Here is a 27,314-nt window from a genome sequence, read left to right on the forward strand (position 1 = left end):
CACACACACACACACGCACGCACGCACGCACGCACGCACGCGCACACACTTCCACTCACTCACACACACAGACACACACACACACAGACACACACACACACTCTCTCTCTCTCCCTGGTCATTGATTTTATTCATTCACCACATGTCTACTATAAACTATTTAAGCAGGGCACTGTTGCTGGAGAAGTAGCTGCAGTACAGGGGCGAATGGGACAAAATATGACATGTTTCCTATTAGAACATTAGTTTCCTATACGAACATCGGCCACTGAATGAGCAGCTTATTCTATTATGCACTTTGCCAATGGATTGATAAATGATCAGCTGTTGCATGGCGTTACAAAACTATACCTTGATTATGTCAACTAGAAATGTTAAATGGCTCTTCTTGGAAGAGGATGCTAGCTCCCCAAAACACGGGAAAAACATAGTGTTCCCCCCGGTAATTGAGACCAGGCAGGAATAGTTGTGTGTGTGTGTGTGTGTGTGTGTATTTCATTTCTGTGTGTGCGTGAGAGAGAGAGAGAGAGAGAGAGAGAGGGAGAGATTGAATGAGTGAGTTAGTGAGTAGCAAGAGTAGTCTCATCTACTCATCTCATCTCCCACAGTTCAGGCATCTGCAGGCCACAGCTGGGAATGTGTGTGTGTGTGTGTGTGTGTGTGCAGCCGTTCTTGTAGTGAGCGTCATGACACACCCTGACTGTGGCGCTGACAGAAACTATCCATCTCTACCGGCTCGTGATGGGATGACTCATAGTTAGTGCGGTAAGGACTCTCTCAGATGTCTATGGCTGTGGTATCTGGTATTGAAACTGCAGTGTCCAGAGATGTCCACAGTCCCTCTCTCTGCATCCTGTCCAAAGCCCAGATACTCCCCAACAGAGTAGCCATCTCTCTCAACTTCTAATGCACTTCAATCAGATTCATCTTTCATTTCCATTTAGGGCCCTTACAGTAAGCAATACTAACTCAGGCATATATTAAACAGCACTTTTGCTGTTATGTTGTAATGGTTATTAATGGTCATTTGCCTGCACTGTTTCTATGGATAATAGCGTCTGTTGAAATAAATGTAATCATATCCATAATAAAATGTAGACATGCAAATGTAGAAATATCCTTCACAACATGGTGCTAAATAAACAGGTCATCAAGAATAAACAGGTCATCAAGAATAAACAGGTCATCAAGAATAAACAGGTCATCAAAGGGTCTTTGCACACAGTGGGGGTCGCAAGCATGACACCTCCGACACATTCAACACAAAATAAAAAACAAATGCATTCTTTTTGCAGTTTGTGGCAAAAGTTATATTTATTATATTCATCATAGACATTTGTTACAGGAAATAGAAAAGGCTTAACCGTTTGTGTTGTGTTTTCAGAGCTGATATGTTCCCTTTTTTTACATTGCCAAGGTCCCATTTGGGATATGCTCTTCTGTTCAAAAATAGTGCATCTTCCAGATCGGAAGAGTTGGAGTATTCTTCTCAAAGTCATAACCAAACCACTATAAATAAATACATACTGTACAATAATATATCTATTATGCATGAGCAGGAATTCTTCTAATAATAATAAGCATGCCAGACATTTACATAACATACAAAAAAATGTTGACAGCCAAAATGCAGCATTTTAGAAGTTTATCCCTTTACAATATTGACACAAATTATAAAATGTCAGTACAGTATATTACAAATCTAGGTCTACATGTTGTATATACATACAGATATATTCACTTACTTTTTAAAATAAAGTGCATTTTTCTTAAAAAATAAGTTTGTAATTTTGTTTCTTAATAAAATATTCCTGATAAATGGTTTGAAATGTAAACTTTCATGAAAGACGCTCTGACTGAAATTGAAATTGTTAACTGAAACTACCTTTCATAGTTGATTCAGCAAAACATGAAACCATGGAAACATTAGAACTGCACCACATTGCTGCTCAACATCGACACATGGCACTCCAAGCTCAGCATCAGCTTGACCATACATAACCTAAGATGTGTCCAGACCCCCTGCTATCTGTTACCACCATACTGTACTGTACTGTACATACATCTATATATCCTCAGGAGCTACGGCAAGTATCTTACGAATGGACGTGCATCCAGAGATGTATTACTTCTATCGATGAAGACAAACTTTAAAATGGTGGCACGTAAGTCGCTCCTGTGCCATGGTAGCCCTAGAGAGTGAGGGATTTTCTTTAGGGCAACTTGGCACAAGTACACACCAGCCGATGGAGTTAGGAGTGGTTGAGTGCCCTCCAAATGCAGGCACGCACACACACACACACACACACACACACACACACACATACACACACACTCAGGACGGGTCCCGGCACTATTTCCCAACGCCATGTGAGGAGCCATTCCCCACTGAGAGACTCTTGCTCAGCGGATGCTAAACAAGCCATGGAATCCCTGGTGGTGAAACTCTATGCAGACGTGCCATATCTGCGTTTGGGACGTTAATGCACAGAGATTAAAGCCTTTCCCCACAGCTGCGAAGAGAGAGTGTGATGTTCTTTACACTGGCACGCACGCCTCGATAACGACGAATACGCGCTCAAATATGGAGGGACTCGAAAAGCTGGTCCTGGTTATAATGCAATGCCCATGGAAAAGTAGACACTCACATATCGCAGGAAGATTGCCTACAAGGGAACTATTCATAGTCTTTTTTTTTTCTTTACACAGAAGAGGAATATGATGTTATATCCATAACACTGTCCATACATACTGTCAACTCACATTCAATTACAATATAAACCAGAAAATACTGAGTATGTGATTATGAAACTATAAATAAGAATTATGTGTGCATAATTTAACATTTGGACATGTTAAACTGGACCGACTTGACTTGACTGAATGACTGGAAAAAAAGCTGGAAATAAAATAAAAACATCCCATTTCATGAATTGATGCATATTCATTCATAAGAACAAAACAAGACACACATTCTAATCAGTAAGGAAGTGCCTACTCCACTTGCACTTGTTTTTTCTGCTTTGGTTGTTGCAGATTTCTGGCAGATTATTTATATCCAAAAGAAGCACATGCACATGATCTGGAGTTGGATGAGTACAAACACTCTTAAGAGGACAAGAGTTCTTCACTCATGTACTCATAACAGCCCTTAGACTGATAGAAGTAGAGGTTCTAGATAAAAGTTCTAGACAGAATCTCATTGGAACCTTTTGAGCTACCAATGTACAGTATGGTAAAGAACACTTATGGAATCCTTTTTAACCTGAAGATAGAGAAGATTAAATCTGTGTTAGATTATAGGTTTCTACGAAGAATGAGTTCAACTATGGGGAAAAGTCCAATAATCAGTTTTTTTTTTTGCTATTTTGTTCTAAGACTGTAGAATGTCATTTCCTAAAGACACTTGGATCAGATGGCCTTGGACTGTGTGGGGAGGAGAGAACTCCACACACTCCCTGACACAGTAAGATGTCACCTCTACCAGATGTGGCCCCTGCGTGAAAAGGTTTTCCATCAACGCGTGTCCTTCACAATCAAATCAAGAGCGATTTGGTTCCACCCCTTGCACAATGGCAAGAGGCTGTAATACATACACACTCTTTAAGAGAAGGATTTAGCCCTTAAAACAACATCCTACGGCAGGAACAAGCCTTTGATTGTGCTCCAGGGACCAGTGCGGGTCGTTCAAAGGGGTCCTGTGTTTACGGACTCGCACGTTTACTTCCAGGATGTCAGTCCCGCCTTCGACAGAAAAGCCCTCCGTCCGTCAACAACACCACTGCTGCCCACGCCGGTGTGTCAGGGGCTTCTCCGATTGCATTTCACACAAAGACAGAACTTGTTAACAGGCAAAAAAAAAAAATCCTTCACAGTGGAATTCAATTATGTTTAGGGTTGTATTGAGCAACACTACAGGCTGCAGTGAAAATAAGATAAGCGCTCGCGAAAGAACACAAGGCCTGCATTCACTCTCCTCTCTCCCGCTGCCTCATTAGGCTCCTGTGCATTTATCCTCAGGCATCTATCAAAGGTCAATTCAGTCTGTGAAAATATTTTGTCCTATGACAGCAGATATAACTGCATTTGGAGGAACAACAGGCACGTTTCTAAAATATGAAAGTTTCCCGTAAGAACTTGAAGCAGTTGGAGAATGCACCCAAGGCTTGTGTTTAATTTGTTAGGGCTCATCTCACTCAGGTTGGAGCCAAGCCAGGTCCAGGAGGTGGGGGGACACAGAGAGAGAGAGAGAGAGAGAGAGAGAGAGAGAGAGAGAGAGAAAGAGAGAGAGATAATCTATAGAACAACAAAAGCCAGCATTCTGTTTGAATTCATGGCAACTTTAGCAGCTAGATGGGAATTCCTTTCAGGAGAGAGATTTGAGTAGTCCCTTGAGAACACTGGCGATGGCTCGATACCAATCCAATAAATACAAAGACTTCCAGGGCACAAGGGCCCAGGGTCCTCCACAGACCCGCTGTTTCTCAGCCTCCAGTACACAGTCTGAGGATGTGGAGGGAGAGCGTTGGAGCGCTTTAAAGATCGCAGAAGAAGACATACAGAAAAAGGGAGAAACTTTCAAAGCCAGAGACAAAGACAAGATAGAAAAATGTGCAAGAGCGAGAGGACGTATGAGGAGAGAGCAAGACAGAGAGAGAGAGAGAGAGAGAGAGAGAGAGAGAGAGAGAAAGAGAGAAAGATACTGTTGCATCACTGTTCTCCACCTGAGGCTTGATCCCAGCTCTCTAACCCAGTGTTATTTCAGCTAAGATGTGCATAAACAGTGTATGGTTTATCCCAACCACAGCCCCAAGCCTCGGACATAAATTACAGGGCTGGATCACAAGCAGCGCCAAACTCCGCAGACTGCCTCTCCAGCTGAAGTGTTGATGTGTGAGACAGTGGGATCTAACGCCGCTCATTTTGAAATACCAATAAGAAAAAGAAGAAAATAGCTCCCAAAAGCCTCCCAATGGCGTCATTGGGCCCTTGTGCTCAGTAGACAAACTCGGCCTGCATAATTAGCGGGGCGCAACTTGTCTCGATATTGGACGGTGGCGAGGTTTTTTTCTCTCTTTGACAAATGACTCAGCTGTCCAACACCCCCCCCCCCCCCCTCCCGCCCTCCCTAGCGAGGCTTAGGTCAATACTCGCGAGCCTCCTCCAGCTCCAGCAAGTAGACAGGGTCGGCCGGGTTGGCAGCGCACCGCAGGCCGTTGTTGGGCGGCCGCACCGAGTGGAAGCGGCTCCAGTCCCCTTTGCACAGGATCCAGGGCAGCACGTCCACTTTGTAGTGGAGCTCGGGCGAGAACTCGGTGCTGATGAGGTTGGGGGCGCCGGCGCCTTTGCCGCGCGTGATGAGCTTCATGTGGTCGTCGTAGCAACAGTGCTGCGCCGCCAGCGTGGTGCTGTCGAACGACAGCATGGAGCGCGCGCAGAAGTGGGCGCCGGGCTTGTAGATGTCCAGCCGCTCCTTGGGGCCGCTGGCGTCGCGCCAGCGGAACGTCTTCTGCAGCTGGCCGTCGAAGATGTTGACCGTGCTGTAGACGGCCTCGGACGGGTACGCGCATGGGCAGCTCGGGAGCTCCGTCAGCACCTGGTGCAGGTACTTCTGCAGGAAGTCGTTCTTACAGTTCAGCCACTTCTCACAGCTGTCCACATCTGCGAACGGTCAATCAGAGAGAGGGAGAGAGAGAGAGAGAGAGAGAGAGAGAGGGAGAGGGAGAGAGAGAGAGAGAGAGAGAGAGAGAGAGAGGGAGAGAGAGAGAGAGAGAGAGAGAGAGAGAGAGAGAGAGAGAGAGAGAGAGAGAGAGAGAGAGAGAGAGAGAGAGGGAGAGAGAGAGAGAGAGTGAGAGAGAGAGAGAGAGAGAGAGAGGGAGGCAGACACATCAGCTACACCCACAAGGCTCCTTAACGCTCTCAAATCGAGCACATCGGGGCTAGAGAACATCACTGAACTGTGTGTTCTTGGCAAGTGAGGACAACGAGACGTGAGAAAGCTCACAAGCAAGCCCATTAATCATTTACAAGCTGGACGAGCGCGAGCTCCACGTTCATCAGAGCAGAGAGTCAGACAGGAGGCGAAGCAGGCCAGGCCAGCGCGTCTAAGGGATCGCAGCATATTAAAATGGAATAACCTACACTTGGGCTCGCTGCAATTACCCGGTACAGGAGACCATAACTATACGACAAGGTCTCAACATAGGTCACCCCCCTGCCAAATAATCAAATCGATGTTGGAGGCTGTGGTCGGGAATTGGAACACATTCATTACAAACATTTATGTTCCGTTGTATATGAAAAAATGACAAAAAAAAGCTTCTGACACTTTATCATGTTTTGTTTTCATACCGTGATTTTTATTATTATTGTAAAGTAAAAGGAGCTATCACTTTCAATGCACCGAGCCAAAAGAGGGAGACCAATAAAACTAAACTAAAAAGCAAATAATATCGTTTTTGGAAGAGGATACATTATTTCATGGTTTCTGTAGTGCTCTCCAAGGAGCAATCTGAAACATGGTGAATGTCAGATTTTTCCTCCGCTATCTTTTTTTTCTGTGAGTGCTCAAGCAGACTCCCACTGTCTTCCTGTGATTGCAGCCCCTGAAGAGCTGTTTTCATGATGGAACAAAACCATTTAAACTGCGGGGGGAAACGTGCATTAAACTGGACACCGTGGCTAAATCAGAGTGGTCGGCCGGGCTTGAAAAGCCCACCGGTCCAGAGGACCAGACCGAACATGTCATTAGTGTGTTCAGCTAAGATTTCCTCCAGAAGTAGAAGCGAGCGTAATACGAGACAAAAGTGTGGCCAATATCTGTTCATTCATAGACACACGGGCGCAAAGTCAATCTCAACACCGTGGTCCAGAGGGTGCTATGAGAGAAGTCGACTTTTATTCACTTCATCGGTCATACATAAATAACGGCTCCCAATTTACCAATTTACCAGAGACAAATTAGGAGAGATTTTCTTTTCTGACAGACAGGATGTCATGTTGTGACACTGAATCTCTCTAAAATGTATTTGACATTGACATTGACTCTGTTGAATTTTTTGCATTATCATCATCCAACAAAATATATCTAACTATTTAAACTATTATCTACTCACAGCAGTATACACAGATACAGACACATAACACATGCAAATGGACAAACACACACACACACACACTATACTGACCTGTGCCAAAAGACTGGGTGGTGTTGTCCATGGCGATAGGCATAAGCTCCGTCACTGCATTCAGGTCATCTGCAGACAGGCAGACACTAAGGTGAGGATCATTTCATGTCTTTGAGAACTTTCCCTTCAATCAAAACAACAATAACACATGTCTTCTGGACTAAGGTGAGGATCATTTCATGTCTTTGAGAACTTTCCCTTCAATCAAAACAACAATAACACATGTCTTCTGGACTAAGGTGAGGATCATTTCATGTCTTTGAGAACTTTCCCTTCAATCAAAACAACAATAACACATGTCTTCTGGACTAAGGTGAGGATCATTTAAATGTATTTTTAAAAAACGTTCCCTTTAATTCAAACAACAATACTAGCGGTACACAAATCAGCTCACACGCTATGCATCTACAGGAGACAGGGTGAGTGGGGTGAGGGGCATAGTGTATATTCCTGCTGTGACCCGTTGCTGGACACTATGAAAACTGAACTGATTTCATTTTGTTACACACTGTATGTTGACTAATCTCCCCATGGCTCAGTGCACACTGTGCATGAGAAGAAGACCTGGAGAAATGCATCTGACTCTCACATGATGACTGTCTTCCACTGCAGCTGCAAGAGATGAGTCTGTTCTGTTCTGAGCCCAGCGAAGAGCTCTCAGACCGGGCATGGGTCTGCCTCTGATCTGGCTCCATCAGAAACGGACGGCCGGTCGTATTTAACCTCCGCCAACGGTCATATTTAACATGGGCCGACAGCGTGCTGAAATGGTGATGGATGTGAGTGTCCGTACACCAATGAGTGCAGCGTATTTCATCGTCCTTGAGACGGCCGTCCATATGTGAATGTGTGTGTGTGTGTGTGTGTGTGTGTGTGTGTGTGTGTGTGTGTGTGTGGCGTATGGCTGTGTGAGGTGCTGGCACTGGCTACAGTCTCGGCCTGCATGTGTTCGGGACAAGACTGGAGGGCCTGTCTTATAGGTTGGCCTTGGACCGCTGGAGACACACACACACATACACACATACACACATACACACACACATACCCGCACAAACACACACACACACACAGAGTGAAAGCCTTCATTCAGACACACGTGTGTGCTCTACGACCTACAAGCAATATGGAGACAGTGCATGCTGTGCGACTACTCTGAGCGCCAGTACGCTCCGTTTGGGCACACATTTGGTCAGAGGCTGATCAATGACTCTCTTTGTGTTCTGACTTTGTGTAACCTTTCTGACTTAACAGCATTACTATTGTTCAGACGTGATAAACCAATTATTTGCCTTAATCTGACTTTATCTAGCCTGTTAGAATCAGGCTGCTTCTGTGTAACTGTTCCACGAAAGACTCTTTCTACCGGGTCTTTTCCTCCGTGCCCAACTCCGTGCACAATTCACATGCATATGAACTATGAGTTTACACATGTGTGAGTTTCAGAAATGTTATTCATACGCTAAATAAATGTATCTTCATCCAGCTCTAAAGGCAACATGTACTGCGTGTTCTCTCGATCCATATGTTTCACCACATCCAGTACCCACACCACAAATGACTCCTGCGGGGCCGTACTGAAGAGTTCCGTCTGGTCTGGCTGGAGCAAAGAATGATGGGAAACAGGAAGTGTGTGGATCCCCCGTTGGAAATGGAGTAGCAAGATGATGAAATGAAATGGGATGGGAGTCGAGCCGGGGGCCAAACTCCTGGTGCTCGGAAAAATATACCACTCCTCGTCTCGACATTCTGGTGCCGTCATTTCCTCCTGACATAAAAGCGCAGTTTATGGGCTGCACTTGTGAGAAAACAAAACCACCTCGTTGTGTTTGGTCATTGAAAATGTCATAGAACTACTTTGATGAGCTAGGGGCAAAAGCATTAAAGTCTTTAAAGTTTGAAAAAGCAAAAGCATTAAAGTTTGGGGTAGCCGTGGCCTACTGGTTAGCGCTTTGGACTTGTAACCGGAGGGTTGCCGGTTCGAACCCCGACCAGTAGGCACGGCTGAAGTGCCCTTGAGCAAGGCACCTAACCCCTCACTGCTCCCGGAGCGCCACTGTTGTTGCAGGCAGCTCACTGCGCCAGGATTAGTGTGTGCTTCACCTCACTGTGTGTTCATTGTGTGCTGAGTGTGTTTCACTAATTCACGGATTGGGATAAATGCAGAGACCAAATTTCCCTCGCCGGAACAAAAGAGTATATATACTTATACTTATACTTAAGTCTGAAGTTGACGACAGCTGGATTAAATGAGTGACCCTACAAACTACCAGCTGACTCACAGACAGATGACCCGCCTGAATGGTGATTATTCAGTATCATTTTAAAATTCGCTTCAGTTGTCCATGCGTTTGTTTTCACCGAGTTGTCCCAAACTGGAAGTAGCCGTGATGTCGAGAATGACCTAGATGCCATATAGGGGCAAAAAGGTGGGTGCGGGATCTTGGCAGGGATTGTTACTAGGATTGGATTAAAGGTGTTCACTGTGGAAAACAAGGCTAGGAAAGACTCATGCGGATGGTGTAGAGGTGCTGCCATACCTGGGCACCTCTCCAGGTCACACGTTCTGGACTCTGTTGCCGTACAGGCGTAGCCACAGGAACGAACTCTCTTCTGGTTGCCATGGCCACAGGTGACGCTGCAGGGCGACCATTCACTCCACTCCTCCTCCTCGTACTCTGTTGGGGGTGGACGGGGGTAGGAGAGAAGAGTCCAGCGTGTACACATTAGAAAAGCACGGCCCATGTCACCATGTATATCCAATCTGTGTTTTCAAATGAGACTTTTTTCTTTTTTTTCGAAGTTTCTCGTCATGCTGTAAGTTTGCAAAACCAAAAACTCAAGCAAACGTTCTGAGGACGTAGTTCTCCCTGGACATGGACACTGGACTAAGGATAACAGTTGAAAGTGAACAATTTGGAATGGGTTGGGTTGTGGTGGGTTGTGGTGGGGGCATGGAGTCCAGTGGCAGGCAGGACATTAGAAAAGCAGCCCAGCCTTTGAAGTGAGACTAGCACATTCCTCGCTCTGTCGGCGGGTGCGCCGTGCAGTAAAGCCATCAGAGCGAATGAGCTGAAGACACAGCACGAGCCTCTCACTGTCAACACAGCAGCAGCAGGCCAGGGACTCCTACAACTCACTCAGAGACACCTTCCCCTACGCCCTTTACACAGCGGTCAGAGCCCAGCGGACAGCACAGCCCTCCACCCAACGGCTTTCCTCTACAATGAGCACAATGAGGCGACTGGCACTTAGCTGATGCTTTCATCCAAAGCAGCATGGTCTTGCAACAGCAGGTTCGGGAGAGAAATCATTAAAGTGCCCCCCCCCCCCACACCTTTCAGATCCACTAACAAGCGGCGTCTAAGCATCCAAGCAGAGCATCATCAGTGGATCTAACAGAGGGCAGAAATACCCAACCGGCCAGCCAGGGAGTGAGACTGGGCATCTCGGCTTTCAGTCCACACAGCGACGGTAACGACGCGTGACTGTATCAATATCACGCACAGTGTGTCTCGGTAAAATATAATCGCACTAATGAACAGGATATGAAGCTAACTGGCACATTGGCATTGGTGTGTGTGTGTGTGTGTGTGTGTGTGTGTGGTAATAAATTTGTCAGTGGCGAACTCAGCCACTTATAGCAGTGCGAAGGCCAGCCAACACAAACACTTCAGCGGGACAGTTTAGTTTCTCTTTTTTACCCTTCCTTTCTTCTCTCTCTCTCTCTCTGTCTCTCTCTCTGTCTCTCTCTCTGTCACTGTTTCCTGAACAAAGCTCTCTGTCCACCACAATGTTAAAGAGATTATAGTTTTATGAGAGCGCTCATGGCAGGAGGTGGACAGGAAGGGGAGAGGAGAGAGGGAAGAAGAGAAAGAGGAGAGAGGAGAGAGAGAGAATATGGGAGAGGAGAGAGGGAGAGAGAAGCAGGGAGAGGAGAGGGTAGAGGACAGGGAAGAAGAGGGGAGAGGAGAGGAGATGAGAGGAGGGGAGAAGAGGGGAGAGGAGAGGAGATGAGAGGAGGGGAAGGGAGAGAGGAGTGTGGAGAGGGTAGAAGAGGGGAGGGGGTAGAGGAGAGAGGGGAGAAGAGGGGAGAGAGGAGGATGTGGAGAGGGGAGAAGAGGGGAGGGGAAACAGCAGACTGATTAGTTCATGTTGCCCCCGTGCTGCCCGGGTCCTGACGGCTAATGTGTCCTGACCGCGCTGGGCTGTGCTGGGCTGTGCTGGGCTGTGCTGCGATGAGCTGCTGTCGGTTAGCAGTGTGTTGCTAATTCTGAGCCGGGGGCCAGGACCGGAGGAGCCTACAGCACGGCTGCTGCCAAGTGAAACAGGGAGGTGTTGATGACATGCCCCACTCATCCCCTTCCTCCCTCCCTCACTCACTCCTTCTCTTTTCCCCTTCTTTTCTTTAATCCTGGAATGTTTGAACCCTGCGCTCTCTCTCTCTCTCTCTGTCTCTTGTCTCTCTCACTCTCTTCCACCCTCCATCTCTCTCTCACTCTATCTCTTTATATCCCTCTCTCTCTTTCTCCCTCCTTCCTCTCTCTTTTTCTCTGAAGAACAGTCTCTCTGAGTGGGATTGAAAAACAACCTGACTTTAAAGGATGCCGCTCTCTGCCTCTCTCTCTCTCTCTCCCTCTCTCTCTCTCTCTCTCTCTCTCTCTCTCTCTCTCTCTCTCTCTCTCTCTCACTGGCGATGAGTACCGTAAGGCCTGGCGTCTCCTCAAGGCTCAGAGGTGTTTCCAAATCTAGGCCAATCAACGATTTTCCAAATGGAAAAACACTTAAACTGGCTGAGTACCCTGTGAAACTTCAAAGGGATTTTCTTGTTGACAACTCCACACAACCCTCAAAATAGCTAACCTCGTAAACATTGTATTGCAAACCCCTCTGTATCTCCAGTAGGCAATAACACCGTACAGATGCAGTGGTTATTAGTGAATAGCATAGGCCTGCATTGAGTGTGCTGCTGTGTAGTTTGATGCAACATCCTGTATTGTAGATAGACTCTGATGCAACATCCTATGTAGATAGATTCTGCTGCAACATCCTGTATTGTAGATAGACTCTGATGCAACATCCTGTATTGTAGATAGACTCTGATGCAACATCCTGTATTGTAGATAGACTCTGATTTTTTAAAGGATCTGCTTTTGGTCCGCATCAGAGGTGTGTTTCAGTTAGTTGTTTTCAACGTTTTTCACCTGCTTTGAACTCACAGAACCTGAACTCGCTTTCAAACCTGAAGAAATATTCTATTCTGAAGAACGCAGTTCCCAGTGAACAGCCTTGGATACTGGACTAAGGGTAGCATATTAAAACAGGACAAATCAGTGTTTTGGTGGAATGTTTTCACAACGTTAAAATGAAAAGTTTGGTGCTTCAGATACGGGCCAGATACGGGGCAGATACGGGGCAGATACGGGCCAGACGCCATTCAGAGTCTGTAGCCATCTGGGCCGTTTGCTGCTCTCTGTACAGCCAAAGGAAAATCCTATTCCTCTATCACCACACACACACACACACACACATATGTGTGTGTGTGAGAGGAAAATACACAGGCAGATTTACGGCGTCATTAGCATACTTCGTATTTGCCATCCTGTGTTTTACACTAATGCTTGGGTTTGGTACACATATCTGGTGTCGGCCTCCACCACTCAGCATATTCATTAGCGTCTTTTTCCCCCCATAATGCCGCTGTGGACGCCGATGCTGTGGATCGGCCCCTGGCCTGGTGAGCGCTGTAGTCTGTGAGGTGCATGTGTTGACACGACCGCAGCGGGCGCAGTCTGTGATCGCTTGATTCGGCCTGGCAGTGGGAACGGACCACACAGCTCTGGAGTCGCCCTCTAATGACACGGAGCCAACGGCTGTGCTGTGGTGTGTGTGTGTGTGTGTGTGCTGTGGTGTGTGTGTGTGTGCTGTGGTGTGTGTGTGTGTGTGCTGTGGTGTGGTGTGTTGTGCTGTGCTGTGGTGTGGTGTGTTGTGTTGTGTTGTGTTGTGTTGTGTTGTGCTGTGCTGTGCTGTGCTGTGCTGTGCTGTGCTGTGTGTGTTGTGTTGTGTTGTGTTGTGTGTGTGTTGTGCTGTGCTGTGTTGTGTTGTGCTTTGTCATGCTGTATTGTGTTGTGTTGTGCTGTGCTGTGCTGTGCTGTGCTGTGCTGTGCTGTGCTGAGCTGTGCTGAGCTGTGCCAGGTTTTACTGTCTTGTACTGTGCCGCCCTACTCACTGACCCTATCAGCTCACTGGATGATGAGGTATTATGCTCAGAGGAGGAAACAAAAACATATAAAAGGTCTAGAACAATGGGCATGCAGCAGAGCTGGGACAGCTTATCTGTGTAGGAGATTTATTTCCCATTGAGGGAGAGCAGAACTGACAGCACATTACTGATGCCTCTGTGAAAGAGGAAGTTCTGATCGTAAAACAGATTACTTAACTTGTAATCAGAACTCAGACCCGGGGATATTTACTTTCATGTTCTGTAAAAAGCCATGGAAGAGCTGCCTAAAAAAGAAAAGAAAACAAAAGGGGTGGGGTGGGGGGTGACATGGTGTTGGGGGGGGGGGGTGGGGGGTGACATGGTGTTGGGGGGGGGGGGGGGCTGGGTATATTTACTTGAGCACAACCTAAATTATTCAAAGGTTCAGAGCTCTTAAGCATGATCTTTGATGGTGTTTAAAAAAGGGCATGAACGTTCATGAGAGAGACGTTTCTCCCAGAGGACAAAATATAAAGGTCTCTGTGTGAATACTCTTCTGGGCATTCATAATGGCTACACTAAAAGACATAAGCCACAAGTTCAGCTTGTTTGATGGAAAATAAAAAGCGTTTTCACAACAGTGCCCCCCCCCCCCCACCTCCTTATTCCTGTTTACAACTGATAGGCATCAAAAGCGGAGTCGGCGCACATCGCCCCAGGACTGACATGTTTACGCCGGGCCGGCTCGAGTGCAAGCTTACATCATAAATCATGTCCACGGAACTGAGGAGTCCGAGGCCCTCCACGGCGGTTTGGAGCACACGAGAGGAAATCGGCTGAAGAAAAACACTTCAGAGCGCCCGGCGAGAACGCAGTCGGGCCGACGTTGACAAAGCGCAAAGACAAGCAATCATAACTTCCATGACAGAGCAGAACCAAAACACTAGCCCAAAGCATGCAGGCTCTCAGACGCGCCCTTCTGAAATATCAACATGCATCGCTGGTCATCTGTCATCCACCGCTTCAGCCCAGCTTCAAAGTGATGCAAGGCTCCACTGTTCAACACTTGAGTCTGACTTTTGACATTCGCATACAAAAACCAAGAGAAATATGGGCCTTAACACCTCCTCATTACGCTCAAGTGTAACATGACTCTATCAAGTTACACAGTTTTTCTTCTGTCACCATTACATTTAGTTAAGGCCTGTTTCAGACAGACTCTCAGGGATTGGCCTCGAGCAGTGGCATGTCTGAGTAGGACTCAGTGTACTACAATTTGGGTTTAGACAGTAATACTAGAGAAGTGTGTCCTCTAACATTCACTGTGCCAACACTGTTGTTCTTGTAGTCAAATAATATAGTCCAAGCAAGTACAAACTCAAGTTGACTAGAATGGATACAAGTTATGGTGATGTGTGCCAAAGGATCTCAACAAACTGAAATAAGGAACATTTCACAACATGACAGAACTGTACATACAGTACATACAGTATGAGACAAATCAGCATGCAAATCTCGATCCTCTCTTTCAGCACGGGAGTTTTGAACATTCTGATTCTAATAAAAGATTCCGTTCCGTACAAATGTAAGGTTCTAACTATTCCATGTTAAATTCAGTGCAGAGGGGTCTGAGTGGACCCAGATATCCTTTAGAACTTTCATTTTCCAACATTCTTGTCACACCGGAGTGACCACAGATATAAATACGTCTTTGGGTGTGATGGTACCTGCAGCATCCCTCCACCACACACTCACCGTAGTTGTCTTTGGAATACCAGCCCTTCCACCTGTTCTCCCAGTCTCCCCCGACCCCACTGAGAACGGCGTCGTCCCCGTCGATCGAGTAGTCCTCATCACTGTCCTCCAGGCTGCCCTGGCCTTGGCTGTCCTCCGTCGGGTCGTGGTACTCCCAGAACAGCGGCCAGAACAGCTTCCTGTGGCCCAGCCAGTCCTCGGACGACAAGGACCAGTCGTTGCGGCTCTCCTTGGCCAGGTCCATCTCGATCTCCATCTGGGGGTTGTCCACCACCTCGATAGTCACCTGGAGAATAAAGCGACCGCATCAGACACGTGGTAAAGGTAGATTCACAGACAGAGGTATCCAGTCCAGGGGTGGCTATTTGCTCTCTTAGCCAAATTAATTTGATTTTATGGCCTAGACTTTTACTCTACTGATATTTATATTTTAACCTTATCTATGTATTTTGTGGTTTTCTGCCTATGACCTATTTTATTTCCTATATTTATTGAACTACCTTATTCATCTATCTACCATTTATTTATTTGTTAACTCATTTATTTATTTTTACGTTCACTGTTTTATTTGACCTTATTTCCTAATTCAGTTTTTGCACTATGAGTGCCTCATAGTCTCTCCATTCTGTCAGGTCTTGTAGTGTTATTGTGTGGTCTTGTGTGTATGTATTGTGTATGTATGTGGGCTTAAGCTACACCTTTACTACACTTTGGAAAGCACCTTGTATTGCTAGGCGCTATACAAATAAACCTTGATTGTTTGATTGATTGATTAGGGGCATGTAAGTAGTGGTATACAAGTCTTACGTTGTTTTTGTTTTGAATGTAAATTCTGAATGTCAACATGAGGAAACGTTGTATTAATCAATGTATAAACCTCGGCTTATAGTTGGGAAATTACGGTATTCCTAAAACAGGCTAAAGTTCATCTTCAATGAAAATGTGAGAAAATAATTAATCAGAGGGGGAAAAAAAACACATTAACTAGTGAAGCCATGTTTGCACTTTGCTTGGCTGCTTGTAATGTCACAAGTTAGCTCGGTGGTTTTACAGTTGACCAAATTTACTGACACATTAAAAGTCATCAATCATTGCCACAAATAAGATTTGCAATCTAACGCCGCGATGTCTGTGTTGAAATACTGCTCCACTGTTTCTGCTGTGCAGGCTGTCGGCCTCTGTGCTGACTGGTTCATGCCTGAGCTTGCTGCTTCGGGGGCAGGCGCTCGCGGCAACAGATAGCAGGGCTCCAGACGTTCATTCTGCAGGCCCGGACAAAGGGCTGGCTGTTTATTTTCCTCACTGCGTAACAATCTGATGGCAGCTACAACTGTTTATACAGGCTTGCTTTTGTACTGTATCCCTCAAAGCAGGCGCGTGGGCAACAGTAGCAGCGACACACACACTCCCTCACCCACTCACCCCACCCGCCAGGCACCCACCACCTCCCGCTTCCAGCCCATCCAACACTCCGCTTCTAGAATCCACGGGTTCTGGAGGGGCTGCTTTCTAGAACCCAGCTGTTTGTTTTCTGTTTGTGGTTCTAAATGAGCATCAAACAGATGCACTATGTAAACCATGAGCAAGCCCAGTGCCGATGGGGAGATAATCAGCTCATAGCTCGAGGCAGAGTCAAGCGTGAAAGAGGAATGCAGAGATGGTAAAAACAGTGAACTCATGGAGCAGATACAGTTGACAGTCATTGTTTTTGGCTGCTGAGAGGTACGGGAAGTGACGGAGCCTTGGTGTCCGACTGAGAGCTATTTCCACAGTAGGACATGATTAGAGGAATAGTTTAATTTCAGTGAACCTTTGTTTGAAATCGTATTGAATGAGAGTAAAACAACATGATGAGGGACTGGGGATACTCGTCTACCAGGTGCGCTTGAAACCCAAGCTTTACTCGAGTCCTCTAGACTTCAATAGTTAAAAGTATAAAACTCTTAACTGCAGGTCATTAGACAGGCTGCTGAGTCATGTGCATTGTTAAAGTCAGAAACAAAATGGCGACCGGATAATGCTGTCATCAGTTTCCCCATTCTAAAGACCTAATATAACCTTTTGGCAGCGCCATGCGCAACATACTACTGGACCATAACAAGTTTGGCCCACTCAAAAGCAATGATGACCTTTCGATGTGATAACAAGATAGAAAACCCTAAAACTGGGGAATGGTTGCGGGAACTAGTTGGAACGGAAAGGCATATAAAAGCTAAATGGCTTTGATGGGCATATGGAGGAAGGACCATTCCCACTTGGAAGAATAGAACATTTTCCTCCATTAGAAGAAGCAAGGATATTTTTTTTTACACAGTTGGTTACCCATATTCCCTTGTGTAATTTTTTCCCCGAAGTCTAACTTCATTTCCTTTTAAATCCACTTGCACACATAAAGTCCATAATGACACTAAAAATAAAAGAAACATTTCTTCCCGCCAATACTTCCAGTTTAAAAAGCCCCTTTTTAAAAAGATTGAGATCTATGACTGGAGAGAACAGGCTTGTTAAAATAATATGGTGCCCTTTCACCTCCTAACTACTCTTGTTATTGTTCTGGACTTTTTTTCCCCCTCCTCTCTCAAACTCCGCACAGATGTTTCGGCATCATGGCCGACCTGGAGCGCGCCACACTAGCGCCACGGCGTGCGGTGTAAATTTAGAGGCCTCTGGCGGAGACCAGCTGGGTCCGGAGGAGGTACAGACCTGGTGCGCGAGCACTCGAGGCCTGGACCCGGCTGGACGAATGGGGGACCAGCGTGCAGTGTGAACACAAACACAGTGGGAAACAACGAGATCAGAGGTTAATTACTGCCAAGGAAAAAGCTGTTGCCAAACGAGATTAATTAATTCGGCCCAACAGCCACAGGACATTACTGCACCATTTCCCTTTTTTTTAGGAGTGATTAAGTGCTACCTGAGGAAATCTAGGAAAGACAAGGTCTGGGGGAGTTCCAAGGATTTATTGGGATGATACTTGATGATGAAATATAATGAACAATATTTTTAGATTGATGAGACTGAGAACAATGATGGGGCAAGCAGCTTATTTTGTCAGTCAACACTGATGTTTTGTGATGTTTTTATAGTTATTAGCCCATTACAATTCCAGCACAAACCCATAAAACTGGATTCACAAAGCAGCAAGTAAGTGAGAAATGATTTATGACATTGATATCAAGCATTCCTTCCTTTTGGGTATACATGCATAGCCGTGAAGTTTTATTCCGCATGAATGGACAGCATGTGAGTTCTGATTCAATATAAATGGACAGCATGTGAGGTCTGATTCAATATGAATGGACAGCATGTGAGGTCTGATTCAATATGAATGGACAGCACATTCAATACGTATGGACGTATACACATTACGATCATATACATACATATACATTCAATATGAATGGACAAAACGTTCAATACATATGGATACCAGTATGTATTACAATCATATACATACATATACAGCACATTCAATATGAATGGACAGTACATTCAATATGAATGGGCAGTACGTGTGTCTGCATCTGACCTGAATGTTGGGGTTCTGTGAGCCCAGGTCCTTGGCCAGGTCGGGGAAGTTCTTCAGGTCCAGGACGAAGGGCTCCTGCTCCTGCTCTTGTGGGGCAGGTCTGGGCAGCGAGGCGTCGGAGTGGAGGTGCGACCACCTGCGCTTGTGCCGGCGGGTGGGCGAGAGCGGCTCGGACCTCAGCTGGTTCTGCTCCTGCAGGCTCCGGAGCATCTGACGCACATCCCGGCCGCCGCCACCCTCACCTTTGACCTGCGCGGAAAACATAAACGCACACACAAAACATTTATGGGAGCTCTGTGAGGGCATCCACACAGGCTAAACATTTGGCTTCAATCCCCAGCACTGAGGGAAGGTCCATAAAAGGACAAGGTTCTAGCGGATGGCCTAACCCCTGTAGCTCGGTCGCACACACTAATCCTGCTCGAATTACTAAGCCAACAAGGCCGTGTGTGTGTGTGCTCGAGCTCTACAATGCCACAAATAGGGAGTGCGGAAGGAGCACCATTATGGCATTACATCACACACAAAGGCCGTTTGTGGACCTGCTGGCCTCCAAACACAATACGGAGCCAGCCTACTAACAGCTGCGCTCGCGCCCGTGCTTGAGTTTGGCTCATTCAGGGAAGGTTAAGCTCGGAGCAGGCCCATCTGGAGAGAAATGTTTCAGCCATGACAGCATATCAGGATGACCTGGTGTGAGCCAACGCAAGCCGGGGCTTCCAACTGCAAAACAATTCCGGCAGTCTTAGTGCAAGGATTACGGAAAGAATTCAGAAATAAAACACAAAAAAAAAAAAGAAAAGAAAAGAAAACAGATCATGAAATGCGATAATCTTTGTTCATGACAAAGTTTGTGAAACCTTGTATTGTGGTTCGACGTTTTTACTTTGCAATCAGACATCTCAATTTGTCATTTGTTTCAATTGTGACAGCACCCGCTGACACGCACCCACACACTTCTTTAAACCTCAGTCCAAACAAGCTGACGGGGCCAAACCCATCTGATAGCGCTTACCCTCACGTCTCTATCCAGGCCCGCGCTTATCGCACCCCCCACATCACCCCCTCATCACCCCCTCACCAGCCTGGGGACCGCCATCATTCTGGAGCTCCCTTTGGCAACAAACAAAATAGAAACCCGAAAAAGAAACAACAGCACCAACAACCACCCTCCCCCCAAGCACACAAACCACCGGCGAGGAGGAGACGAGAGGAGAGGTGATCCCAGCTCCGCCTGACCGAGCGAGCGAGCGAGCAGGCCCGAGTCTTCTCTCAGCCGACGCCGACGCAGACACAGACGGGCACGGCTCGGTCCAGCAGCGTCCACACATGGTAGGCATTAACGGTAATGGGTAACTGCATGGGCTCGTGCTGATGGGGGGAAGAGAGGGTGCGAGCTCCTGGAGACGGGCCCAGCGACTCAGACACCGGAGCAGGAGGAGGAGCAGGAGCAGGAGGAGCAGCAGGAGCAGGAGGAGGAGGAGCAGCAGGAGCAGGAGCAGGAGGAGGAGCAGGAGGAGGAGCAGGAGTAGGAGTGAGGCCGCGCAGGACAGGAGCAGGAGCAGGAGGAGCAGGAGGAGGAGCAGGAGCAGGAGAAGGAGGAGGAGCCGGAGCAGGAGCAGGAGGAGGAGCAGGAGGAGCAGGAGCAGGAGGAGGAGCAGGAGCAGGAGCAGCAGGAGGAGCAGAGTCATACTGTATCTGAGTTAGGAGCAGGAGCAGGCAGAGCAGGACAGGTAAATCATCACGCGTTACGCCGTCTCTGCGTGTCTACTCATCTGGTTCACTTTAGCCAGGACTCCTGAAATCCAGGCCAAATGCCCGGGGGAGAACAGGTTCTGTCAGAGAGGATCCTCAGACGTGAGACGTGTGACTGGCCAGACTCCGAGGGTCACTATTCGTCACAGGCTATGTGCTGAGGCCCTGACGGGTCTCCAGGCGTTGCTACCTGACAGGAGCCCCCCTCTCTGGAGCGCAGGCTGAGTGCTTACTCATCTCTAATGACCATGATTGCGCCTAAACAAACATCACGAGTGGAAACATTCAACTCTGGGGGAAGTAAATGTCTCATCATGTGTGTGTGCCTATGCCGTGCATGTGTGCGTGTTCCTGTGTGTGTGTGTGTGTGCGCGTGTGTGTGCGTGTGTATGTACGTGTGCCTGTGTGTGCGCTTGTATGTACGTATGCCTGTGTGTGTGTGTGTGCATGTGTATGTACGTGTGCCTGTGCGTATGTGTGTGCGCGTGCGTATTTACGTGTGCCTGTGTGTATGTGTGTGTGTATGTATGTGTGTGTGTTTTTAAGTTCATTCCTCCTGTCCCTCCCAAGTCCACTGATTTCTCTCATTAATGGGACGTCCTAGTTGAAGAAGTATGCTAATTATCAGTTCCAGATGGGCAGTGCTGAAAAAAATCAAATAAATAAATAACAGGAGCAGATGGCCCAATTGCAGATGGCCCAACCTGGAGCTCCCGCCCACCCTACCCACTGCATGACATCACAAACAAGCCCAGGGATTAGTGGGCTTGAAAGAATCCACCCAGGCAGCGCAGGAGCATCTAATGGGCTCCCTACCTGACTCTTGGCTCCAGGAGTCATTGTGTTGTGTGGGCTCCATTAATCTTTTGACTTTCTTTTTTTTTTCCATTGCGGGCTACGTGGATGATCCTGTGTTTTGTTAAAAGCAGGCCTCCGTTCTCACAAAAGCAGACCATTCTTGACTCCTGCACTGGCTACCACGCACCTGGGTCCTGATTTAAAGATGGAATGTGTGGAGCCTTGTGTGTGGTCAGAGTCACAGACTAAGCCTTTAACCTTCACCCCTGCCTGCTGAGAGTGTAGAGGGGATGGGAGCCATGGGGAAGGTTAGGTGTGGTGGCGGCAGGGGTCTTCCTTCACTTAGTCCACTTCCTCTATCCTCTCTCTCCTGAACCACACACGCACAACAGATGTCTCTCGCTCCACGCCATAAAGTTCGCCTTGATGCTGAGAGTCCAATTTTTTTCAAGGCTTGTTTGTGTGTATGTTTGTGTGTGTGTGTGTGTGTGTGTGTGTGTGTGTGTGTTTCTTGGAAAAAGGCAAAAAGTATGCATGAAGGTGTGATATTTAAGAAGAATTTAGTGAATACAACTGAATACAACTGAACAAAATATCATTAACTCGATTATCCAAAACTGCCCATATCTATAATGAAATGAATGTCCAATGACAGCCTCGAATGCCTCTGATGGGCTACTGTGACGTTGTGCATATGGAAGATGTATGGAGGCCATCAGGACCGCCTCAGATGAAAGGCCTGTCATGGGCAACAGCTCTGCGGAACTGGAGCATCCTTTTGAAGTACATCCATTACATAACCACTCATTATAGAACATCTCTCTCTCTCTCTCTCTGTGGCCGAGCCAAATGACCCCTTTTACCCCCCAAAGGCCCAGGCCATGGGCCGCATCTTTACAGGACTGGCCACTTTACTGTAGGTGCTCCTGAATAGCTGGGTCCTGGATCTACTCCTAGAGTGTATTCCTACTGTGATGCTGACTGTAAGGAAACTTCATATCTTTGTGAAGCGTCTTCATATCTTTGGATCACAACAAATCTCATCAATATCAACACCACATTCTGATACAGTACAACTAGATGTAGCATTTTACACTTTCACACCATGCTGCGCCAGAACTACTTGTACCAACCAGAAGGCACAAGGCATAAGGATGTGTGTGTGTATGTGTGTGCACGTGTGAGTATGTATGTGTGCGTGTGGGTATGTGTTTGTGTGTCTGTCTGTGTCTGTGTGTGTGCATGTGCGTGTGTGTGCGTACAGTATGTCTGTATGTGTGTGTGTGTGCATGTGTTTTTGTGTGTGTCTGTCTGTTTCTGTGTGTCTGTGTCTGTGTGTGTGTGTATGTGTGTGTGCGTGCATGTGTGTGTGCGTGCATGTGTGTGTGTGTGTGTGTGTGTGTGTGTGTAGTGTGTGTGTATGTGAACTAAGCCTGACTTGAAACACAAATGACTGTGCTTAATGTTCTGTGGCGCACACTTCGAGTGGCCAGAGACAATAGACTGAAACACATTTCCCCTCGGCCACAATACCCAAAGATACCATACGCCGCACGTCCAGCCAAGAACAACATCAATTAACAACCAGCCTAGGTAAGCATGGGCTCGCTCGGAGACGTGGAGGAGGGAGCGCGCCTGGCCAGGAGTTGGCAGAAGTCTTCACTGTCCTTTCTCTTTCAACTCTTGGAGCTCTTTTCTCTCTCTCTCAACTCCAACACCAAAGTCATCGCACAGGCTCTTCCCTTTGGGGTTATTCCGTGAGTTCTGTTAAAGAGCTGAACATTCCCACATGGAAGCTAGTTCCACGTTTAGACTGTTCTATGCTTAACCAGGGCTCAAAAAGCCTGCCATAGAGCGGCCATAGATCCATAGATCACACACAACATGCATTTACAGCAGAAAAAGTAATAAACATATGAAAAAAAACTAAATATTTAAATACATATAAAATAACGATATATAAATATTTACCAAGCACCTTTCAAGAAAGTGAGGAAAGCTCAAAGTTTCATCCTAAAGATTTTTGTTGTGAATGAGTAGATGTTTATGTTTCCGCTGACCACCACCAGTCTTATTTGATTGCAAGAATAAGATACCCATCAGCTTGTGCTGCTTTATTTCCACACACTAACAGCCATCCGGCTCTCTTAACATTTAGCTTTGCATTCCCCTCCAAACTTTGATCTCTTTCTGCTTCTTCATCAAACCTGAGAGGCTACCATTTCAAGCACTCGCACCATTAGTTATGATGGTCATCATAGCACAACGGGGCTTTTAGGAAAAGCAGCCCAACTCAGGGGTCTGGGTCACACATGCTTCTGAGGAGAAAGCAAACAGAAGAGTCCAAAAATAACAGAGTGTATGACCGGTGCGGTGTGTGTTCTGTGTTCTGCCCGCCTCACTCAGCATGTGAAAGAGAGCGGTTGTACTGCGAGCGAGCGAGCGAGCGAGCGACACTAAAGCGTTCTGGCAGTCAGAGCGCGCGATGGGGACCAGTCTCCAGTTTGGGTTCCTTTGAAGGCCTCTGAAGGCATTAACCTCCTGGCGGCCCTGGACACAAAGCAAATGGGACACGTTAGTGGTGGAAAAACGACGCGTCTCGCTCGTAATTCAATAAAGAGGACTGAGCTGATTGTTCTGTGAAAAGAGGAAAAAGCCATTTTTCGAGGTCTGCTGGCGTATTAATAACTCTGTCAGCTCCCTTTATGCCTCGCCGGCCAGTTATAAAGTCAAACACCTCGGAGGGGGGAAAGTGAAATCCGAGTAAAGAGTATGCAGATGAAAAAGAAACTAATGCTATACATGTCTGGCTTCTCTCAGAGGCTGGTGGTGGAGCTTTTGTTTCTAGCTGAGCTGTGAGGTTGTGGTTTGCTTCCCCTATGGAAATCTATCCTGACACTTTGCAACTGATTAAATAAATTCACTTTATGCATCAGACAGCAAGTCAAATATAACTGGGCTACTTCATAAACATTTGGATATACATGATCCAAGGTTTTACAATGCCCTAAGTAGTTTAAACTGTTAAGATTTGATTATCTCAACAGTTGTGATTATGGGTAAACCTAACTTTGCACATGTATCAAAGTCTGTGTGTGTGTGGCACATGGTGGTATAAAACTAATGAAATACGGTACTAGCTGGAATTTCTTCATTAAAACTAAGGGATAAATACAATTGTTTGCAGCGTAAAGTTTCATGTGTAGATTATGGTATACAGTTTCAGCTTAACCTCAATTACAGTGCTTGACATTTCTGAAATCCACAGACATCCAGTGTAGTGATAAAGACCAGAAACCTGAACTTCTGAACAGTCTGAAGAATTTGGCACCCCTCACAAAGTGTGGCATCGACCCCTTCCTGTGTTTCCCAGAAAACGGTACCACAGTGTAATCATTTGGTTACACAATTACTGTACCAGTGCTACCTCTCATAGCCACACATTCATCACACTCAGGCCAATCCACATATGCAGTGGATCCAATGTTCCAGCTAATATACCTCATGGGGACTTCAAGAAGTGTCTATTTGCATGTAACATAGAGTTCAGCATGCTTGCATGCACACACTTGCTAGCTTAAGACAGAAAGACAGGGACAGGGCTAGAGAGAGCTAGAGAGAGCTAGAGAGAGAGAGAGAGAGAGAGAGCATGACCCTAGTGGCTACATTAATAAAAACATAGCCTCCAGTTCACCAAAACAGAGAGGGCCGGGGGGCTGTGGTTCCACAAGGCACATAAAGGCACTTTCTTGCCGAGGCATCCCCTCATATGGCTGCAATACATTCTGTCAAATCATTAAATTCTGGGCAAACTCACACCCAGGACGTATAGGGAACCCTTGGGTTTGAGGTGGTGTGTGTCTACGTGAACGGGATCTTCTGTTGACTGATTCACACACTTAATCAAGACAGACCGGATAGCCTATAGAACGCCTGCCCATGCACGCGTGACAGCTAAATTAAATCAGAGCTTTCGGCTGGGCAAACACACAGTAAAAGGTCTACCTGTGGAAGGTATGCTACCGGTAGCCTATGCATTTTCCTCTCAGCATGGTGACACTTAGTAAAATATCTGTTGGAACAATATAGCAGGCAGACCTGAGGTGATTTATTGCTGAACTTCAAACAAATAGCTTGTCTGTATCTGTGGACATTCAAGTTCAGGAGCGATGGATTGCAGAAATAAAACATAAATACACCTCCCACCACCACCACACAAGTACACGCACGCACACACAGAGAAACACACATAGGCACACACTTACTCACGCACCCCTCTCATGTGATGAAGTGTTCATATCCACGCATGCTTGACATTCACCTAAGACACGAAACCCACCACTCCGCCACTGTTACCCATCAATCATATTTTATCAGACAGCGCCGCTAGTCTTGCTTATACTGTGTGCAGCCTGATACATTAACAAGGTTCTGTTCTTAAACTTCAAGAGGAAAACTGCAGGACGTCAGTCAGCCCCTCGACTCTGGAGGTTTCACTTGATTGGCCACATGGGCAATCAGTCCGAGGAGTAAGTGCAATTCAGCTGGTACTGTACAGACAAGAGTTATTAGGCATGGCTGACACACGGCATGCAGCGCTTTGCGTCTGTTCTTCAGCTATAGCGGTGACTGAGTTGTTTTCAATATGCCCAGAAGTCATGACCTATTTAATACTGGGATATAACAGCCGTTATGAGACGGGTAACCGCGCAAATTCAATGGACAGGCTACTGTGTTACATATTCCGATTTGGGTTACTGCCATGTGAGTTTTGTTTATCGATATAAAGTCAGCCATAAACAAATATAAATTATAGAGAAGGACGCATAACTGCAAGTGACCCCATGACACAACTAAAAATAAAATAAAAACAATACAAATAGCTAATCTATAAATAGGCCTACTTATTCTCGACATTCATCGTGCGTCGATCAAATAATGTAACTGAATGTGCATAGTCGAAATATCAATCACCAAGTATTGATTTGACACACAATATTGCCACATTTCAATATTAGATATCACCGGCACTAGGAATCACAGTCATCAAAGGCTCTTTTCCCCTGGTATCACACTTGCAATGAATCATGTCACATTCCCCTTCTCTGAGTTGCAAAACTGAGCCAAAATTCTATACTGCTATTTTTTCAAGCCCATTAGATATCATATCTTGCTAACTGCAACTGAAATGATACTTAAAAGTGTATGCAGCTTACCTCTGTAGACGCGGCCCTGGGTTTGGAGCTACCGCTCCTGTGCTTTTTAATGGGGAGCCCTCTCGCTGTCAAAAATGAAAGAGTCAATAGAATTATCAACAGCCCCACAACCTTCTGCCGAAATCTCTGCATTTCTTCTGGAGATCAATTCAGTGACAGGCAACAGTTTTCTTCAAATCATCAGCCTGAAGTTGCGACGCACAAAGTGCGCCGACGAAACTTTCACCGTTTATTACTCTGCCAGAGAAAGTTCCCAAGAAGCTGGATTAAGATCATGAAAATGAAAAAAAAAAAAAAAATCACTGTCACATCTCACAAGGAGACAGATAGAAACGTTATACTATCCACAAACAAGGCGGGAATGTGCAGAATGCGGCAGAGTTCATTTGGCGTTTTGTCCTTTTCAGGCGTGCTGAGGGAGTCCCATACTCTGATTTGCGCTTTGCGTCCACGCGCCCCGTAGCAGTGTGGACTTTTAAAATATCTGTTCCCGTTTATGCCCGTCCATGTGCTGGTGACATGAAGAATGGCCAGCCTGCAACACATTGAATTTAAGAAGTGTCTTGTTGGCTCTTAGGTCTCTCGCAAAGGTAAGGAATGGTTCAAGAATGCTTCCTCTGTGTCCACCACAAATTTGGTAACGGAAGGACTGGATACAGGTAACACTGAAAAAACAAATGAATCGTAAACTGAATGATAAACAGAATTCTGTCTAACTATGTTTTTGTGACAGACTTGCTTCTCATTAAGGCATGCCGACTTCACTATTTCCTCCAAGGCTCTAAACATCACGCTGATGTCCCGGCTTCCAAAAAATGTAGGCTATTGGTCGGATTTGGCCATCGAATCGCATCTTCCCAGTTTGTGTGACGTGA

The 27,314-nt window shown here is 46.4% G+C and overlaps 1 protein-coding gene across 3 annotated transcripts; it reads right to left on the reverse strand.

Annotated features, from left to right (window-relative positions):
- Window positions 1–1,293: 1,293 nt before the first annotated feature.
- On the reverse strand, window positions 1,294–27,243 carry ism2a (isthmin 2a). Of its 3 annotated transcripts, none has more exons than XM_076300308.1 (6): window positions 26,440–27,243; window positions 18,671–18,919; window positions 15,142–15,427; window positions 9,725–9,862; window positions 7,188–7,256; window positions 1,294–5,661 (listed from the first exon to the last, which is right to left on the reverse strand). In XM_076300308.1, exons 1-6 carry the CDS (start codon window positions 26,569–26,571, stop codon window positions 5,144–5,146), a joined length of 1,392 nt encoding a protein of 463 aa, XP_076156423.1. In that variant the 5' UTR covers window positions 26,572–27,243; the 3' UTR covers window positions 1,294–5,143. The 3 variants fall into 3 exon arrangements, with proteins under 3 accessions (XP_076156423.1, XP_076156425.1, XP_076156424.1); XM_076300310.1 differs by lacking the exon at window positions 26,440–27,243 and adding an exon at window positions 25,489–25,554; XM_076300309.1 differs by lacking the exon at window positions 9,725–9,862.
- Window positions 27,244–27,314: the final 71 nt, after the last annotated feature.

Source organism: Alosa pseudoharengus, unplaced genomic scaffold (genome assembly GCF_046254945.1).
Source record: "Alosa pseudoharengus isolate Yale_2024_CS ecotype anadromous, Long Island Sound unplaced genomic scaffold, YU_APseudo_1.1 YU_APseudo_1.1_scf_22, whole genome shotgun sequence".
NCBI lineage: Eukaryota > Metazoa > Chordata > Actinopteri > Clupeiformes > Clupeidae > Alosa > Alosa pseudoharengus.

Bases quoted from the DNA above. Each gene is read 5' to 3' on its own strand.
- ism2a (XM_076300308.1), bottom strand. From the start codon at position 26,571: ATGCAGAGATTTCGGCAGAAGGTTGTGGGGCTGTTGATAATTCTATTG. The intron at 18,920-26,439 runs GTAAGCTGCATA...TTTTCCGCGCAG, and splicing joins CCAGGGCCGCGTCTACAGAG to GTCAAAGGTGAGGGTGGCGG. The intron at 9,863-15,141 runs GTGAGTGTGTGG...CACCCCCAACAG, and splicing joins GTATTCCAAAGACAACTACG to AGTACGAGGAGGAGGAGTGG.